The following is a 20543-nucleotide window of genomic DNA, read 5'->3' on the forward strand; positions in this document are numbered from 1 at the left end:
AGTCCCAAAACACCAACACAATAAATCAAAATAAGGCACACCACACTGTTCTTCCTCCACCACTCCTCCCAGGCAACTGTGTCCTCCCCCTCCCAACTCAGGCTCCCGAGTGGTGGCCGCTGGCTCCTTTTATTAAGCACCTGGAAGTGCTCCAGGTACTTGATGGCCGAGTCCTGGCTGCACTTCCGGGTGTGGCGAAAATACTGCCCACAAGGGCCCACAGCAGCACCCCCTGGTGGCACCTGCAGAACCCAACAGGGCTGCACCAAACTCCAACTCCCATGAAGGCACAGCTGCAACCCAGGGAGGCTGCCATCTAGCATCCAGGGGGAGGTATTGGGTCTCCCATGCTTGCTCCCCTGGAACATATGCTGAAGGGGCATCCCGGCAGGGCAGGGGTCCTGGCTGTCCGTCACAATATATATATATATATATATATACAGTACTTCTTAATGGTTGTCCTCATGTTCTCATACACCCTACTATTCACATTGGAATTACTAGTCTTATACGTCTTATACAGCTGTTTTTTGTTCTTATGCAGCTTCTTTTTTCAATTCTTTATTAACCCCCTGAGGTATTTTTTTAATTTCCTATTAATTCCAAATTTAAGTATGTACCAGTCCTGCATTACATGTAAACATTTTTAAACCTGTTTCACTGATCCTCAACTGTCTCCCCACTTAAAAGCTTATCCTAGTCTATCCTCCTTAGACTTTGCTTAACAATTTTAACCTATGCATTTTTTGCTCTTGCAAAAAATTGAGAATTGGATTAAATTATAGTGACTTCACCCTAGTGGTTCAATAACCACTACACCGTCAATTCTACCCAGATTATCACAGAATACTAAATCTAGACAGGCTTCACCTCAAGTTGGTGCTTTACAGACTGTGTTAAAAACTGTCACTAATTACTTCTAAAAACTCTTGTCTCAGGGGTGCTGTATAATGGCTAACCCTGCACTCTGACCCCCAACGGTCATGCGAAAAAACAATACCATCTCAGTGATTAAGTATATAAAATCAAAACATACTTAGAAAATCAGGAAAATATTTACAAAAATATTTTTCAAATAACTTAAAAGTACACTACAAACAATCCTGTTAAGTTGAAAAGACAATATTTGTGCATATATATATATATATATATATATATATATATATATATATATATATATATATATCCATCCATTCATCCATTTTCTAACTCACTTACCCGAGAAGAGTTGCAGAAGCCTATTCTGGGAAGCATAGGATACAAGGTAGGAAAAATCCCTGTACAGGATGCAATCAATTGCAGGGATAATTTACTCACATGCACACACACTACACACACTCATGGTAGTTTATCATTGTCAATCCACCTAACCTGAATGCCTTTGGACTGTAAGAGGAAACCAGAGCACCCACTGTGGTGTAGCGGGTCCATAGCTCATGTCAAAATGGCCACTTTTTAAATAAATAAATAATCGCCGCCTTCGCAGCTTAGAAAGGGGTCATGGTAGTGTGGCGGATCGGTTCCCAGGAAATTCGTGATGCGGGCGATCCTCACTTAAATGCACAGGTGAGGAGTCGTCCGCATCCGTAATTGTTCCCAGGAGCTGCTAATTGCTGCATCTGATCCACGTCCCTGTAATAAATAGAAGTGCGAGGCAGCTAGGAGAACAGAAAAGAAAGAAAAAAGTGAACGGAGGTTAAGAGAAGAGAAGAAGTCGAACAGACCTGCAGGAGAAGGCAGAGAGAAGGTCAGCTGCAAGTAGGGTGGCTCCCCTGGTGCATAGCCTGGACGGGAGAAGCAGGGGAGTCACCAGTAGGAATGCACCAGGTTGATTTTTAAAGGGATAGCTTCCAGCCATTGTTTTAACCTCGCTGTTTTTTAAAGATTTTTTCTAATGGATTTTAACCTCCACGGATTCACCTCTGTTTTATTGGATTATTTATTTAAAGATTTGATGCACTACACTTTAATTTGGACACTTTGTTTTGTTTGTTGGTTTTAAATAAAAGCACTTTGCATTTTTTTCACCATCCCCTTGTTTCATTGTTTGTGCCTCACTGCCTAGCTCATCGGTGACATTACCGACAGTGTCGAGTTCAGAGCTCCCAGAATCTGAATGGGAGCATGGAGTGAACCCGCATCATCACACCCACAAGAAACCCATGTAGACACAGGGCGAACTCCACGCTGGCAGAACATTTGGACATGAACCCTGGTCTCCTCACTGAAAGGCAGTGGCATTACCACTACACCACCCCTGTATGTGTATGTGTATGTGTATATTGTAAGTGCCATGGAGGATGGATGGGCACCCCACCTGGGAAAGAAAATGATTTCTTGCCTAGCCAGTAGGCTATAATTGAAGAACTGCAGAAGTGGAGACACAGCCCAGCTGTACAATAGAATACAATTTATTTTTGTATAGCCCAAAATCATACAAGATGTAATGCCCTGTAATTTTCATCCTGGCTGGGTTGAGAATATAATGAATGGAGTCAGTGAACATGGATACCAGAAGTAGTTCAAATACCCACAAGGAAGGTGGCAGTGTTCTTCCAAGATGTCAGGGTCTTTGGATGCCACCAGAGGGTGCTAGTAGGGGACAACACTGGTTTTCACGTGACTCGGAAGTGCCCCCAACATATAATTCAGTGAAAAGTAAGGAGACTGTTGCCTTCCAACTCTGACTCCCTGATGTAACGCAACACTCAACTCGAGAAGTGAAAGGAGAAGATGATTTTAATTAACATAATGTGGTAATTGTAGCTGTGTCCACTGCAAAAGGGGATCAGTGAAAATAAAAGCCCATTATTTTAAACCCAGAGTTGTTCTAGGTGATTTTGTGTGTGAGATTTGGGACCCAGTGGCACTCATTACTATATATATATTATATATGTATATATATTCCCTGACATATATACATGAATAAATTGTATATTTATATGTGTATCTTTTTTTTAAAAAATTAGGGGGTTCTGCCCCCTGCTCGCCCACCTCCAGGTTTGGTTTACTGGATATACAATTTAAAGAGATTGTTAGTTTCATGGGAATTGTTACATATGCATTATTTTCACTTTTACATTAAAACTTTTGTAAAAACAATACTTGTCCTTTATTTCCGGCCCCTGGCGTGGTTACATCTCTTTCTCGCAGGACGTATAACACTGCACGCGTTGTAAAGGGGGTGTGGCTGAACGCACGCTAAGGAGAAGCGGTCGGATCATCTGCTGGCTTTCTGCTGCTGGCAAGCTGTTTTGCTTGTCACTTGTCGTTGTTTTAAGAGCTGGGAGCGCATGAAGCATGTCTGCCAACAGCAATCCAACAACTGCTAGGTTAGATGTCCGTGGACTTGTTTTAAATGATGTCTCACTGCCTTCTCTCATGTGACATTGTAAAAAAAATACTTGTCCTTTATTTCTGGCCCTGGGCATGGTTAAATCTGTTTCTCGCAGGATGTATAACACTGCTCGCGTTGTCGGGGTGGGGGGTGGGATGTGGCTGAACACATGCTAAGGAGAAGCCGTCGGATCATCTGCTGTCTTTCTGCTGCTGTTGCGCTGCCCATCTATCATTTTAAAGCCTGTACAGCAGCTGTCCTTTTGCCACTTCACGTCTCTGCCGCTCGCGTTGTGAAGCGGAGAGGGGTTAGGGTGACTGAACATACACAAGGAGAAGTGGTCAGATCATCTGCTGGGTTTCTGCTGCTGGTGAGCTGCATGTTTTGCTTGTCGTTGTTTTAAGAGCTGGGAGCAAGTTAGAGATTTGTATCGCGCCAACGTGTTTTTTGAGCCTTTCGAATTCCAATGCTTTCATAATCTCTAACCTGTTCTGCATGTGTATAGTGCCAATGTTTTTGAACATCTTTTTGAAGTTCTACTTTATCTTTTGCTCTTTGTCTTATAATTCTGAGCCCAATTGCACATGCTTTTTTTTCAGTTCCACTTGTTCCGGGCTGATTATTACTTTACTTATTTTCTGAATTTGCACCTAGATTATTCTTTTTCTTTTTTGCATTTTTTTCTCTCCAACGCTTTTGGGTCTTTTTTCTCCATGCTGCTCTTTCTTCTTTGCTTAGTCGGCGACGTTTCAACTATAATGTATTGTCCTTATATGCTTTATATGCACTGAGAGCCCTGGATCTGTGTAGCTCAAAGCCTTTACACGACTGAGTGTTTTGCTGCGCGTGGTCTTATTTGATATTGGTTGTAAGTAGGGTGTGTCTTGCAAGAATCTCATGTTCTACGTCCCCGCGAGATGGTCCTGGGTCAATCTCTTGGCACAAAGTCTCATGTCTAAGGTCCCCGCGAGACGCTCCGTGGCCAATCTTTTTCATCTCACAGGTCTTTTAAGTGTCTTCTGTGATCTTCACGTGAACATCACGTCTCGTCTCCCTAGTCTTTCCCTCCCAGGATTTTTTTTTATAATGGAGAGATATGGCTTCATAAAATGGATAAACAAAAGGAAATGTCCTATTTTCTGTTCCAGGAATCACTTTAACTTTTAAAAGGTCAAAGATGTCTCCATATTTTAGCCTGTTAAAATTTACTTTAGACATCTTTTTATCTTTTTTCTCCACATAGTTATTCAAACCCTTATTTTTAAAATGCTACATGCAGAACCGGGCTTAAAAAAAATTACTAGAAGCATTTATTCAGATGCGGTGGGCTGGCGCCCTGCCTGGGGTTTGTTTCCTGCCTTGCGCCCTGTGTTGGCTGGGATTGGCTCCAGCAGACCCCCGTGACCCTGTGGTTAGGATATAGCGGGTTGGATAATGGATGGATGGATTTATTCAGAGGCAGAGATCATTACGGAGAGTTACAAAAAAAACTATAAACACCAAAATTGATAGACATTGCCATTGACACCAAGCATGGGCTGGCGTTCTGGCTGGGATGGTTCAAGGCTCCTTACCCAGCTGGGAGACTACTTTAATGGAAGGACAGGGAGAGACCACTCACATGGGCTAAGTTTTCCCCTGATACATTGGGGATAGTCATCCTGGGTTACCGTGCCTGCATGTATATCTGATGGGCAGGCTGGGAATTGTAGTCCCATTAGACAGCCCTTCTGGGTTTCATGGATGCTATCAGGGTGAGCTGCAGGGACATACTGTCCCTACTTTAAGGAACTTATGTCTGACCTGGAAGTGCTTCCAATGTGCAATGCCGTAACACTGCAAGTACTTCCCAGTCTGGCATTAAAGGGCTCTGATGCTTCACCTCAGGGAGCTGGAGTTGGAGAGGAATGGAAGGAAAAGAAGAGAGAGATTGGGAGAAAAGAATTGTGCTTGAATGATTCTATTAATGATAAAACAAAGTCTTGTTAAGGTATTGTGAAAATAAAATTTCACTTGCTTGAACAAAGAACTTGTCTTGGTGTGGGGGCTTGGGGGCTTGTGATGTCCCCCAGAAGTCGCAATGTATATCAAAATCAAGTATAAAAGAAAAGCGAAAGATTTGTTAACAAACTACTAAGAAAGCTTATTAAAACATTGAAAGAATCTAAAGTTATTATCTGTGATCTCTGATAAAGATGTGACCTTAATGATGACCTTTTATCCCACTGCCTCATTAAGGCACGTATCTCTGGGTCGTTATCAAGGCCCCTTGTAAACAAATGCTGGGGTATGCTAGTAAACCAGAAATCAATGCAATAAATATAATCCTATTAATTAAGAATTCAGAAAATCTGTGCAGAAAGACAGAATTAATTACACAGTAAGTAAACACACAGTGGCCCCCTGTGGGTAAACCTAGTTAAATATTGCACTCGCCCATTGTGTGACTGCTATAAATGGTCACTTAAGAAAGTTTCCCCTATGGCCCAAAATGTATTAATTGTTGACAGTACAAGTTCAGTAAATCCCTCATTGGCCCAGTGATGGTTTGGTAACCCTGGGCCAATGTAATCACTAACCCCTATAATTTCCCACTTTTAATGTAGTTGCAGAGTAAGCAAAACTGCAAATTAGCATTGTTAGTGTATTTTAGATTTTGATTTTATAAGTATAAATAACAATCTGAATGACTTAAAAAGGTATCATTTTATATTGCCTAAAATTTCAGTTTTTTAAAATATACTGCTAAAAAAATTAAAGGAACACTTTTTAATCAGAGTATAGCATCAAGTCAATGAAACTTCTGGGATATTGATCTGGTCGGTTAAGTAGCAGAGGGGGTTGTTAATCAGTTTCAGCTGCTTTGGTGTTAATGAAATTAACAACAGGTGCAGTAGAGGGGCAACAATGCGACAACTTCCAAAACAGGAATGGTTTAACTGGTGGAGGCCACTGATATGTTTCCCTCCTCATCTTTCCTGACTGTTATGCCACTAGTTTTGCATTTGGCTACGGTCGGTGTCACTACTGGTAGCATCAGGCGATACCTGGGCCCTACAGTGGTTGCACAGGTAGTCCAACTTCTCCAGGATGGCATATGAATACGTGCTATTGCCAGAAGTTTGCTGTCTTCCAGCCCAGTCTCAAGGGTATGGAGGAGATTCCAGGAGACAGGCAGTTACTCTAGGAGAGGTGGACAGGGCTGTATAAGGTCCTTAACCCATCATCAGGACTGGTATCTGCTCCTTTGGGCAAGGAAGAACAGGATGAGCACTACCAGAGCCCTACAAAATGACCTCCAGCAGGCCACTGATGTTAATGTCTCTGACCAGACAATCAGAAACAGACTTCATGGGGGTGGCCTAAGGGCTGACCCCTCTAGTGGGCCCTGCGCTCACTGCCCGGCACCATGGAGCTTGATTGTTATTTGCCATTGAATACCAGAATTGGCAGGTCCACCACTGGTGCCCTGAGCTTTTTAGAGATGAGAGCAGGTTTACTCTGAGCACATGTGACAGACGTGAAAGGGTCTGGAGAATGTTATGTTTCCCGTATCATCATTCAGCATGACTAGTTTGGTGGTGGGTCAGTGATGTCAGGGAGGCATATCCATGGAGGGATGCAAAGACCTCTACAGGCTATACAACAGCACCTTGAGTGCCATTAGGTATCGGGATGAAAATCTTGGAACCATTGTCAGAGCCTATGCTGGTGCAGTGGGTCCTCGGTTCCTCCTGGTGCACCACAATGCCAGGCCTCATGTTGCGAGAGTATGCAGACACTTCTTGGAGGATGAAGGAATTGATGCCATTGACTGGCCCCCATGCTCGCCTGACCTAAATCCAATCGATCACCTCTTGTACATTATGTTTTGGTCCACCCAACGTCATCAGGTTGCACCTCAGACTGTCCAGGAGCTCACTGATGCCCTGGTCCAGATCTGGGAGGAGATCCCCCAGGACACCATCCGTCGTCTCATTAGGAGCAGGCCCCGACATTATCAGGCATGCATACAAGCACGTGAGGGTCAAACAAACTACTGAGTACGATTTTGGGTTGCTGCAATGAAATTTCGGCAACATGTACTAGCCTGCCGCATAATTTTTTCACTTTTATTTTCAGGGTGTCTTGGAATTCAGCCCTCTGTAGGTTGATAATTTTCATTTCCATCAAACAATATGGCAGCCTTTCGTTCCTAACACATTACCCAGTCCATATCAGTACAGATATCCAGCATGATTTTTTTTCCATTGAGATCTGAGGTGTTTTGTATTCCTTTAATTTTTTGATCAGTTTATATTATTAGTAATGTGTTTGTGTTCAGGACTGTAACACCACAAACAATAATAAAAATTGGACTAGTAATATTAAATGCAAAAGCCTTTTGTGTTTTGTAAGAATAAATAGTTTAAAGTAACATTAGCTTTGATTTTTTGTTACCTTTCTTTTAAAAAAATTAATGGATTATAATATCTTCATAATAACACATTACTTTAATTGATTAACAAAAAAAAATGTTTCTAGGAAAGGATCAGTAAGGCACGGTGGTGCAGTGGTAGCACGCTGCCTTGTAACATGGAGACATATCCCGGGTCCTCCTTGTATGGAGTTTGCATGTTCTTTCTGTGTGCATATGGCTTTAATCACTGAGTCCAAAGACATGCAAGTTAGGTGGACTGGTGATGCTAAATTGGCCTTAGAATGTGTGAAAGTGTTCACCCTGTGATGGGCTGGTGTCTGTCCAGGGGTTGTTTCTGCCTATACCTATTGCTTGCTGGGATAGGCTTTAGCTGCCCTCTTACCCTACCCTGGATAAGCAGTTATAGAAAGTGGATCAGTAAGGATATGTTTTTCAGTTAACCTAATTCAGGCTCCCTGTCTACTTGCTCACACTGGGCCAGTGTTTTGAAGCCAATGTTACCCCGGTGTACAAATCCTATTTGGGCCACTGTTGGCTGTTCACATACGACTGATATGGTTGCCCACACTGGATCTACACTGGCTCAAAGTCAGTTTGCTTGCTAGGATGATATGAAATATTAAATTAAATATAAAAAAATTAAAAAGTAACTAGTTATAATTAATAACCATTCCACATACAACATGCACTTCTAGAACAGGTCATCCACCTGAAACTAAGCATGTATCGGCCCAGACAGTACTTGGATGGGAGACCAAGCAGGAAAAGCTTGGATTACTGCTGGTAGGGCTAGCTGGGAGTGATTACTCTGTTGTCTGAATGTGGATCCCAAAGTCCCAGTGCAGTGATGTGCACACTGTCCTGCAAAAATTGTGTTATCCTTCAGATGAGACAAAAATTGGAGGTATCTTTAATAAAGAGTAGGTTATATTCCGATGTCCTGGCTAAACTGCCCACTACAGCCTAGTCATTCTAGCACTCTAATCTTTCCCTGTCACTAATTGGCTATCTCTCACCTCTTCACCACATAACAGCTGATGTGTGGTGAAAGTACCAGCACAAAATGGCTGCCGTCGCATTATCCAGGTGAATGCTGCACATTAGTGGTTTTTTAAGTGGCTCCCCATTCACCCTATAAAGTGCTTTGAATAATGAGAAAAAACACTATACAAATGCAATTATTATTATTATTATTTATATTATTATTATTATTCAGTCAGCAACTATTAAATCTTGTTTAAACAAATATCACATTTTACTTATTTTATATTTTTAGCTGCCAAAACTTTGTCTAAATATAATATTTTAAGTTGATGCAGTCAAATGGGATAGTTAAGAGTTTTTCATTTTCCACCTTGAATTTGGTTATTAGCAAAACATGCATTTATAGAAGATACATTTACAATGCTGCTCAAGATATACTCATTCAATTTAATTAAAATTAAGCAAAACCAATTAATTTGATAAAAGTATGAAATTCAGATCCATATAAACCATATAGTACTAAAAATGTTTCAAGTCTGTAGGTGTTAGTTTCATTTTCTTCATTTTCTTTCATTTACAGTGTCAAGAAATTACATTGCCAAATAAGAAGGTGTAGATGAGATAACTTACTGTGAAGCATCTGTTACCACAGGTAGTGAGGAGTCCTCGCTAATAAAATCCATGTCTTCTACAAAACTGTTTGTCCGTGAAATGTCCAAAGTGGGTGGTTCCATTTTTTTCCTAACTGATATTAAATAAACAAAAATAGTGTTTACTTATAAAAGGAATTTGTAAATAATTTTACAAAGTTGCTATTTTTTTCTGGTGACAAAAATAATTCTAGTACAAGTTTGTGAAATCTATTCTGATCAGATATAAATATCAAACAATCAAAATGTTTAGCAGCTAAGAAAGTGAAAAAATTTAAATTCACACTGATAGTACAAGGCAGCCAATCCTTGCATTGACAAGTAGTCAAGTGTTAATCAAATTCTGACAATTTGAATTGATAACATCTCAATGTACATGTTTATAGGTCTATAGACAATATAAAAGAACAGTAACCAAACACAACTATTCAATCAAATAAGCATCAGACCTTCTCCATTTGTACAGCATGTCTCCAAGAAAAAGGTGGGGATATTAGAGAAATATGTTTTCACATGAAACATTGTAAAAGATTGAAAGCAAGAATTATAATTTCACTGTTTTACATAATGTTATAAAATGTTGGTTAAGTATGTAGGTTTGTAACAAAAGGTGCTATATGGGCACCTGACCCGACACAGATTCACACCAGAGGCACGTTAAAATAAACTTTTATTTTTCTTCACCTGTGGGGCACGTCTTCCCCGTAATACGCACAGACACAACACAGTCCCAAGTGTAAATAAAGCACCCACAACAAAGCAAAGCATACTCTTAATCTTCCTCCACCACTGCTCTCAGGCAACCTCGTCCTTCTCCTCCCAACTCTGGCTTCCGGAGTGGTGGCTGCTGGCCCCTTTTATAGTTCACCCGGAAGTGCTCCAGGTGCTTGATTGCTGAGTTCCGGCTGCACTTCCAGGTGTGGTGAAAACACTGCCCATAAGGGCTCAGGAGTTCCAGCTGCAGCACCCCCTGGCGGCGCTTGTGGGACCCAACAGGGTTGCACCCAACTCCAATTCCCATGGAGCCCTGCGGGAAACCGAGGCACCACTCCAACCTAGGGGGGTGGCCATCTAGCGTCTAGGGGAAGGTATTGCACAGTCTATGGCTGCTCCCCCTGAGCATATAACGAAGGGGCTTTCCGGCCAGTCATGGACCCCGGGCATCCGCCACATTGTTTAATTAACTATAGAAGCTTGTGTTAATTTTACATATAAAGAACACATCTTCTGAACACAGTTTAACCAAGTTTCATCTGATCTTGGGAGGTGCCTATACAGCCAACTTAAATAACTTTGTTACTTTTAGAGCCCACCCTCCCAATGTTTTACATGGCATAAATTGCAAATTGTTTGCATAAAGATATACTGTTTCACCATGAAATTCACTGTTTTCCGGAACCAATATTCCCCTGAGTAAAACAACAGCCAATCTATTTTTGAAAAAATCAACTGCTCAAAGTGCTTAAATTTTAAGTAACAGTACTCTGATAGATTTTCATCTAATTGGTCAGATGAAAACTCTTGCTAATTTAACACACCAAGTCAGGATGGCAACATGTCACATTACAGAATATAAGATGACATTATTAATATTACTGCCAAACGCAATTGTTAAAACTTATTCAAGAACTTAAAAAATATAACTGTATTAGAAGTTCCCACCATGGATATCTATATGCTGTTGTGCTGCTTTTTAAGAAATGACTACAGGAAGTGGGACTTTAAAGCACATGGCAGACACATCTATTCTGCATGTGCTTAACTCTTAACTCCAGAAGAGATTCTCTTTTATTACAGTGGAGCAGGAGACATGTAGTCTATATGAACCTTCTTAAAGACCTAAAATAGTGGATGTTGCTGCAAGAAGCTGTGGACAAAATGAGCAAATCTCGGACTCTTAATTGATTAACAGCTATAAGAGTAAAGATATCAAGGTAAACAAAGATTCCTTCTGAGTAATAGTAGTGGAGGGGTTTCTAAATGTGAAGGAAAAGTGCCTGCATTCCAAGAAAATGACAGCAGCAAAAGTATACAGGCAGTTCAGAGGAATTTAGCAACACCATGGAGAATAATTGTCAGGATCTCTGAAACAGAGTTTGGAAACCAATTCAGTTAATCAACAGGTAAGAAAGAATGTTACACAGGTTATCATTATAAAGAGGGAAGAAGCACTGAGGAAATACAAATTATGCTTGTACAAAGAGTCAATCAGTTCTAGGAGGAAGAACAAACAGTCCATCCTGACTGTTGACCAGTGGACCAATTCATTTTCCCTGTACAGATATTTGAGGGGTGGTGAGAACTTGGCAACCTTATTTAAAAATGTAGAGTATATCCTATACTATCTTGTTTGTCCCTATATGTAAAACTAAGACCACATTACAAAGTTTTCCACGAGCAAAGGACTCAGCAAATGGTGGATTTTGTGTCCTCTCAGATTAATGATTGTTATGGACTGGACATCAAGATGCATTGAAAGCTCAAAAGGTATCCAGTTTTGGCACCTAAGGGTTTGAAAAAAAATACTTTCTCCCTTGAAGAAATTAGGATCAGATCCCTGGGAACTTTACCAATAATGTTAAGAACTATTGATTAAGACTGAGCAATTCATCAATGCAATAGCTGGACTGTGGTAGTAAAAAGGGAATACACTACATCCTCCAAAAAGCTTTTAAATTACAGATGTACTTATGTCCTCTTTCTCACATGCAGTCATGGACTCTGCATAATGACCAAAAGAAAGAGATCACAAGTAGAAGAATTAGGATTTTGTGGGGTGGCACGGTGTCGCAGTGTGTAGCGCTGCTGCCTCGCAGTTAGGAGACCCGGGTTCGCTTCCCGGGTCCTCCCTGCGTGGAGTTTGTATGTTCTCCCTGTGTCTGCGTGGGTTTCCTCCAGATACTCCGATTTCCTCCCACAGTCCAAAGACATGCAGGTTAGATGCACTGGCGATTCTGAATTGGCCCTAGTATGTGCTTGGTGTATGGGTGTGTGTGTGTGTGTGTGTGTGTGTGTGTGTGTGCGTGTGTGTGTGCGCGCACGACCTGCCCGGGGTTTGTTTCCTGTCTTGCACCCTGTGTTGGCTGGGATTGGCTCCAGCAGACCCCTGTGACCCTGATATAGCGGGTTGGATAATGGATGGATGGATGGATTTTGTGAAGAATTGCTGTACTTACTCATCATGATAGGCTGAGGACATGGCAATACTGAAGACCTTCAGAGTATAACTGATGCTTCTTTTGGCTGAAAGGAATCAGTTGAGGCATTTTCAACATGCATTTAGAGAAAAGGAGGATTGTATCATATGGCTGTCCTGGAATTACACAGAAGCACTAAGAAACTGTTTCAAGGGTCAAGTTGATCTGATCTGTGAAGTTTAAAAGTGTTGCCAGAACAGCCCTCACTAGGGCTAAGTCAGTTTCAAGAATTAATTCACAAATTAAAATATAATCAGATACTTCACTTCAGAGGTACCATCTGTCTTTATCTGTATATAAATGCATATGCCATTAACCTTATCATGAATGTGATTTACATGTCACAATTTCATTTATACTGTTGTATATTTACCTATTCATTGTATGTGATAAATGCAAACTGAAAATCTGTACAAAATGTGTTGAACAAATAGTTATTCTATCCCATGAAATTCATTCCATATGTACAGTGGATTTAGTGTATTGTGGTTAGTGTCAGTACAGTAATCCCTCCTCCATCACGGGGGTTGCGTTCCAGAGCCACCCGCGAAATAAGAAAATCCGCGAAGTAGAAACCATATGTTTATATGGTTATTTTTATATTGTCATGCTTAGGTCACAGATTTGCGCAGAAACACATGAGTTTGTAGAGAGACAGGAACGTTATTCAAACACTGCAAACAAACATTTGTCTCTTTTTCAAAAGTTTAAACTGTGCTCAATGACAAGACAGAGATGACAGTTCAGTCTCACAATTAAAAGAATGCAAACATATCTTCCTCTTCAAAGGAGCAAAAAAATCAATAGAGCTGTTTGGCTTGTAAGTATGCGAAGCACCGCGGCACAAAGCTGTTGAAGGCGGCAGCTCACACCCCCTCCGTCAGGAGCAGAGAGAGAGTGAGAGAGACAGATAAAAAAATCAATACGTGCCCTTTGAGCTTTTAAGTATGCGAAGCACCGTGCAGCATAGTTAAAAGCTGCACACAAAAGGTAGCAACGTGAAGATAATCTTTCAGCATTTTCAGACGAGCGTCTGTATCGTCTAGGTGTGCGAACAGCCCCCCTGCTCACACCCCCTACGTCAGGATCACAGATAGCGCAAGAGAGAGAGAAAGAAAAGTAAGTTGGGTAGCTTCTCAGCCATCTGCCAGTTCTGCCTTGTATGAAATCAACTGGGCAAACCAACTGAGGAAGCATGTACCAGAAATTAAAAGACCCATTGTCCTCAGAAACCCGCGAAGCAGCGAAAAATCCGCGATATATATTTAAATATGCTTACATATAAAATCCACGATGGAGTGAAGCCGCGAAAGGCGAAGCGCGATATAGCGAGGGATTACTGTACATCATTAGCCAGCGCCTATTAGGACATAAGTTTATGGCTACTCACAAATCTGGCTTTCTACACTTATAAATGGATGTGTGTGCAACCTGACTGAGAAAGGGAAAGTTTTTACACCAACAGGTCACATCATATCCTATCATATCTAATACTGACTGATGGATATTGTCAGTATAGATGGTTGCTTTGAATATAGATATCCATATTTGCAATCCCTATTTCAGAAATAATGCTGGTACGGGAGCTGGACGTCTGAAGTGGAACTCCGTTAGCAGCAATGTTATTTTTTATCTTATTTTTTATCATCTAAGGTATCCTGTATTTACTCAACCCGAGGGGGTTCAATTAGAGTATATGCTAGCATAATTAAACATGAGCGGCAGGAAAGGGGCTCAGAAAGAAATGCAAAAGAAAGCTAAAGCTTCATCCAAGCCTAAACAGGCATGAAAATCCATGCTCAAGGTACGGTCTTTCATAGACTGATCTGGAACAGATAAGCGAAAGCACAGATTTCCCAGGACTTGACGCTGCTGCATCATATCCAGCCGAGAGCGAAAGTGGGAGAGAATGTGCAAGCTTGTCGATTCCAGAAGTTTCATTGCAACTGAAAATGGCCTTACCTTCCGCGCTGTTAAACACTCCTCGCGAGCCAGGAACATCAACTTTAACTTGCTACTTCACCCAGACATAAAGGAGCTTAAGAATGATTTAAAGAAAGATATTAAGAAAGAAATAAATGATATAAGGAAAGAAATAAAGGACATACACAAGACAAAGGAGAAGCTGCTTCAGGATATTAAAGACCAGGAAAAATGTTTAAATAATCGCTTTGAGGCAACCGTTAAAGGTATGCTATAAAAAATTGAGGAACAAATACAGGAAAATGCGTCTAAGTTTGAGTGTAGGTGCGGTTGTGCAGGGCAGGATCAAGCACGGGCAAAAGGCATGCCAAAAGAAATCTCTCAGTCCAAAAGTTAATTTTAAAAGATTTAGTGAAAATTCAAAGCAAATAGTTCACACAAGAATAAAGAAAAAAGGTTGTTACACACGTAGAATAAAAGGCAAAAAATTTGAAAAAATCTTTCTTCTCTAAACTTAGCTTTTCTTGTCAAACATTAGTTGTTTCTATACTTAAAGATGCTTTGCTTCTATGCTTTAAATGTACAGCACTGCACATTCAATAGAGCACATTGTCTTTCATGTTAGGCACATACAGCACGGTTTAAAACCATGTACCCTCAACACCTTACACATGGCAAGGCAGGTCCCTAACTGAGTATAATGTATAGTTGTTGTAAGAACCTCCCATAGACTATGCACTAATATATAGGCAAATATTTATATAACTTAAATGACTAGCAAATGGTTCTTACACATCCGGCCCCTAATTGCTTATCCTAAGGTCAAAAATCAATTACTTTAACATTACTTAATAAGAGCCTTGACTATTTAATGAACTTAACCAAACTTATGAAACTTAAAACTTAAATGTAAGCTTAAATTCTACTGTAAAATCACAAACACAATTATGCAAATTAAGCATGCAAAATGTAAAATTAATCATTTCAATTAATTGCTGCTTCCTGGAGCAGGCACAGTTTGTTGACAGTTCTGTCCTGTGTGCTGGTTTTGGTCTGCACAAAAATTTTTCTGACTGGTTCTTTGCATCTGGCATTGTCTTGATGACTTGACCCATTACAAAGGAGTTATGAGTTGCTGATTCATCTACAATGATAACAATGTCACCTGGTTCAAAGTTTCATCTTGGTGTGAGACATTTTTGACGTTCTTCCAGTATTGGTAAATAATCTTTAGTCCATCTTTTCCAAAACAAATCAGAGAGGTATTGTACTTGTTTCCAACGCCTTCGAGTATACTGATCATTTTTGGAAAAAAGTCCTGGGGGATGGCTGGGTTGTGTCTTGAATAATAGCATGCTATTGGGTGTCAGTGCCTCCAGGTCATTCGGTTTATCTGATACCTTTGTGAGGGGTCTTTTGTTTAGGATGGATTCTGCTTCAAACATCATATGGAGACGTTCGTCACCTAGACTTTGTTGGTTAAGTACTGAATTTAGGTCCTTTCTTATGCTTCTGATTTGTCTTTCCCACACACCGCCTTGGTGGGAGGCCATCAGTGGATTAAAAATCCATTTGATTTCTTTCTTCATCATGGCATTGCAAATTTTTTCTTGGTCAAGATTTTTAGCTGCTTCTCATAGCTCTCTTTCCACTCCAATAAAGTTTGTTCCATTATCTGAGCACATGATTTTAGCTTGCCCTCTTCTACAAATAATAGGAGTATGACTTTGATGCAAGAATCAGTGTCCAAAGTATATGCAATTTCTAAATGTGCTGCTCTAGTTGTTAGGCAAGTGAAAATTACTCCATACCTCTTCAATAGGCTTCGCCCTCTTTTTACCTGGAAGGGGCCAAAATAATCGACTCCAACATTGGTAACGGGTGGTTGATCAGGGAGTAGACAATTCTCTGGTAAATCTGCCATTTTTTGCTCACCTATTTGTGCATTGTATCTTCTGCATGTAGTACACTTTGAAATAATCTTTCTAATAGCTGAATTGGCTTTTGGGATCCAATATTTCTGACATAACTGTGCTAGCATACAGTTACGATGAGAAACGAGAGAAAGCTAATAAGATCTTAAGTCAACAAATCCACAAGCAGGAAGTTCACAATGCAATCCCAGCAATCACCAACACAGACAGAGACAAAACCTTTGACCATAAAAATATAATGAACACATTTAGATACTAATATAAGTCCTTATATTCTACTGAGTTAAAAAAACAAGACACATCCTAATGCATTTCTGGATGCATTACAGATACTACAACTAGATACTCTCAGTGCAGAGGAATTGGATAAACCTCTGACACTATCAAAATTACTAAATGCTATAAACTTCAGAGTGGTAAAGCAGCAGGTCCAAATGGCTGCCCTGCAGAATTTTACAAAAATTCTCAATTAAGCTAGCTCCCCTTTTATTGTCAACATTTATAGAAGCTAGAGACAATAAACTTCTACCTCAAACTTTTCAGCAAGCATTAATTACCACCTTTCCTAAGCAAAACAAGGGTTTATTACAATGTTCATCATACAGACCAATTTCACTTCTGAATAATGATGTTAAGATACTCTCCAAAGTCCTAACAAGAAGGACTGAGAAAGTGCTTCCTTCAGTAATATAACAGGACCAAACTGGATTTATTAAAGGCAGACACTTAGCTTCCAATCTTCGACACCTGTTTAATGTAATATATTCACCCACAAAGTCTAACACTCCAGAGATAGTATTATTATTGGATGCAGAAAAAACATTTGATATGGTTGAATGGAACACCTTTACACTACATTGGAAAAATTTGGGTTTGGCCCAAACATTTGTGCATTGATCAAACTACTGTATACCAGTCCAGAAGCTTCAGTTTGTATTAACAACATTAGTTCAAACTACTTCAAACTAGAATGTGGTACTAGACAAGGATGCCCCTTGTCACCACTGCTTTTTGCAATCGCCATTGAGTCTCTGGCAATTCACTGTCGAAATGCTTATGAGATAAAGGGGATTATCAGAGAAGGACTTGAACAGAAAATTTCTCTATATGCAGATGATATGGTACTGTATATAACTGATCGACAAAATACTGTGCCTGCAGTTCTAACAGCACTAACAGAATTTAAAAAGATTTCTGGTCTCAGAATTAATTTGATAAAAGTGCGCTCTTTCCAGGAATTCTGAAGCACACAATAGTAGATTGGACGTCTTCCCTTTTATCATCACAGATCAGTTTAAATACCTAGGGGTAAATATCACAAGTAAACATAAAGCTCTTTGTATCTGTATGGAAAAAATTAAGCAACACTTGCATAGATGGTCATCCCTTCATCTCACTTTAGCTGAAACAAATAACATTGTTAAGATGAATATCCTTCCTAACCTTCTGTTTTTTTTCATAACATTCCAATATTCATCAACAGATCTTTTTTTAAAAGATTAGATTCAACCATAACCTCATTTATTTAGAATTCAAAACATCCACGTATCCAAATGGGCGACCCTAAAAAGACCTAAGGCAGAAGGCGGCATGGCTCTACCTAACTTTCAATTTTATTACTGAGCAGCAAATATACAAGCTAAAAAAACATGGACACAAATAGATGAATATATACAGGCTTGGTCCGCAATAGAAATAAAATCCTACAGCACTTCTTTATATTCCTTGCTTTGCACCCCAATAAATACAAGTTATCGCCCATATACTAACAACCCAATTGTGGTTCACTCACTCAGAATATGGAACCAATGTAGTATTTTAAGACAGAGAAGCTTTTATCTGTGGCAACTATTCACGAGAACCACCTTTGTCCACTGTCTCAAACGTATGCAGTTTTTAATGTCTGGAAAACTTTCCGGATTAAATCACTTAGAGATCTATACATAGACAACATTTTTGCAACCTACAAACAATTACACTCCAAATTTAACTTTCCAGCAACACATGTCTTTCACTACCTTCAAATTAGAAACTTTGTTAAACAAAACCTGCCCAATTTTCCTCACCTCCCTCCTACCTCTATGACGGAAAAAATATTGATCAGTCTTGAGGACTCAAACAGCATTTCCGTAATATATAAAACCATTTTACAGTCCCTCTTTTTCAAAGATCCAAGAGTACAGTGGGAAAAGGATCTCTCACTTCACATCTCAGAAAAGGAGTGGAAAGTAGCAATGCAGAGAATTCACTCGAGCTCCATATGCGCAAAGCATAGAAATATCCATTCATCCATTATCCAACCCGCTATAGCCTAACTACAGGGTCATGGGGGTCTGCTGGAGCCAATCCCAGCCAACACAGGGCGCAAGGCAGGAAACAAACCCCGGGAAGGTCGCCAGCCCATCGCAGGGCACACACACACACACACTCACCCACACACCAAACACACACTAGGGACAATTTAGAATTGCCAATGCACCTAACCTGCATGTCTTTGGACTGTGGGAGGAAACCGGAGTACCTGGAGGAAACCCATGCTGACACGGGGAGAACATGCAAACTCCACGCAGGGAGGACCCAGGAAGCGCACCCGGGTGTCCTAACTGCAAGGCAGCAGCCCTACCCACTGCGCCACTGTGCCGCCCCATAGAAATATTATATATCAAAATTATATATCGAGCGCATCTCTCTTGTTTAAAATTGTCCAAAATGTTACCAGGGCAAGATCCAACCTGTGAATGCTGCAATCAAGTTCAGTTCTCAATAGGCCACATGTTTTGGGTGTGTACCAAAGTAACATCATTCTGGACCAAAATCTTTAAATGTCTTTCAAAGAGCCTTGGTGTCATAATCCCTCCTAATCCACTAACAGCTGTGTTTGTGGTACTCCCAGATGGGCTTAAAGTGGAGAAGGACAAACTAATTGTAACTGCCTTTACTACACTATTGGCACGTACACTTATCTTGGTCAATTGGAAGAATCCTAACTCTCCTACTCTAAGTCAGTGGATAACTGATGTTATATACTATTTGAAACTGGAAAAAATCAAATTCACACTTAGAGGATCTGTACAAAACATTTTCAGAACCTGGCAGGATCTAATGAATACAATTTTAGAATAAGCATTTAAATTGAGGAAGCAGGTTCTCTCCCCTCTTTTACTCCATTTATCTTTACTCATTTATTAATTTATCTATTTACTTATTATTACTAGCTTTTAGTTTTACTCTGCTGGCCTAGCTCTCTTTCTCAGGGGTGGGGGTTGATTTGTTTTGAACCTTTTTTTGTAAAACTTGAGTATTGAATGCTATTTCATTGTAATAAAATTAATAAAATCAAAAAAAGAAAAAAATATGGACACAATGAAGATAAAAAGGTCAAAATGTACTTTAATCTCATAGTTTATTTTGTTATTAAAGTAGAATGTTGTAAACTTCAGCTTAATATCAATGTTTAATTTACTAGAGTTCAAAATCAAATGGCTTGTATTTTATGTGTTCTATGTGTGTGAATCATTACATGCTTCTTATACGGGCTTTCTCTTTTTCGAACACAGGAGCACACAGGCAGAGATTTCCACTCAAAACACATTACATTCATGATGTTACAGCTCCCTGAACACTTTAGAATAGTAAGATGTACTGTATACTCGATATCATTTTCATGATGAAATGCATTGTAGCCACAGGAGTGTAAAGTGAGTTCAAGCACAGGTAAAACGCGTGCTGAAAGAATTCTCTCAGTCCAAAAGTTTATTTTAAAATATTTAGTGAAAATTCAAAGCAAACAATCCGCACAAAAATAAAGAAAAAAGTTTTTACACATGTAGAATAAAAGGCAAAAAATTTGAAAAAATGTATCTTCTCTAAACTTAGCTTTTCTTTTAAAACTTTAGTTGTTTCTATGCTTAAAGATTATTTACTTCTCCTTTTGCATGCTTTAAACGTACGACACAGCACATACAGTTAAGTGCTTTGTCTTTCATGTTACTTGGCACACAAAACACGCAAGGCACGGTTTAAAACCATGTGCCCTGTACGCCTTACACATGGCAAGCCCGATCACTAACTGAGAATAATGTTTACTCAGAGAGGCTA

The 20543-nt window shown here is 39.9% G+C and overlaps 1 protein-coding gene across 1 annotated transcript in view; it reads right to left on the minus strand.

Moving 5' to 3' along the window:
• The window catches only part of LOC127526149 (potassium voltage-gated channel subfamily KQT member 1-like), a 426478-nt gene that overhangs the window by 250314 nt on the left and 155621 nt on the right, over positions 1–20543 (minus strand). The window contains exon 6 of the mRNA XM_051920670.1: positions 9372–9486. Coding sequence (XP_051776630.1) covers positions 9372–9486 — 115 coding nt within the window. The remainder of the gene's footprint in view (positions 1–9371; positions 9487–20543) is intronic.

Source organism: Erpetoichthys calabaricus, chromosome 1 (assembly GCF_900747795.2).
Source record: "Erpetoichthys calabaricus chromosome 1, fErpCal1.3, whole genome shotgun sequence".
NCBI classification, from domain to species: domain Eukaryota; kingdom Metazoa; phylum Chordata; class Cladistia; order Polypteriformes; family Polypteridae; genus Erpetoichthys; species Erpetoichthys calabaricus.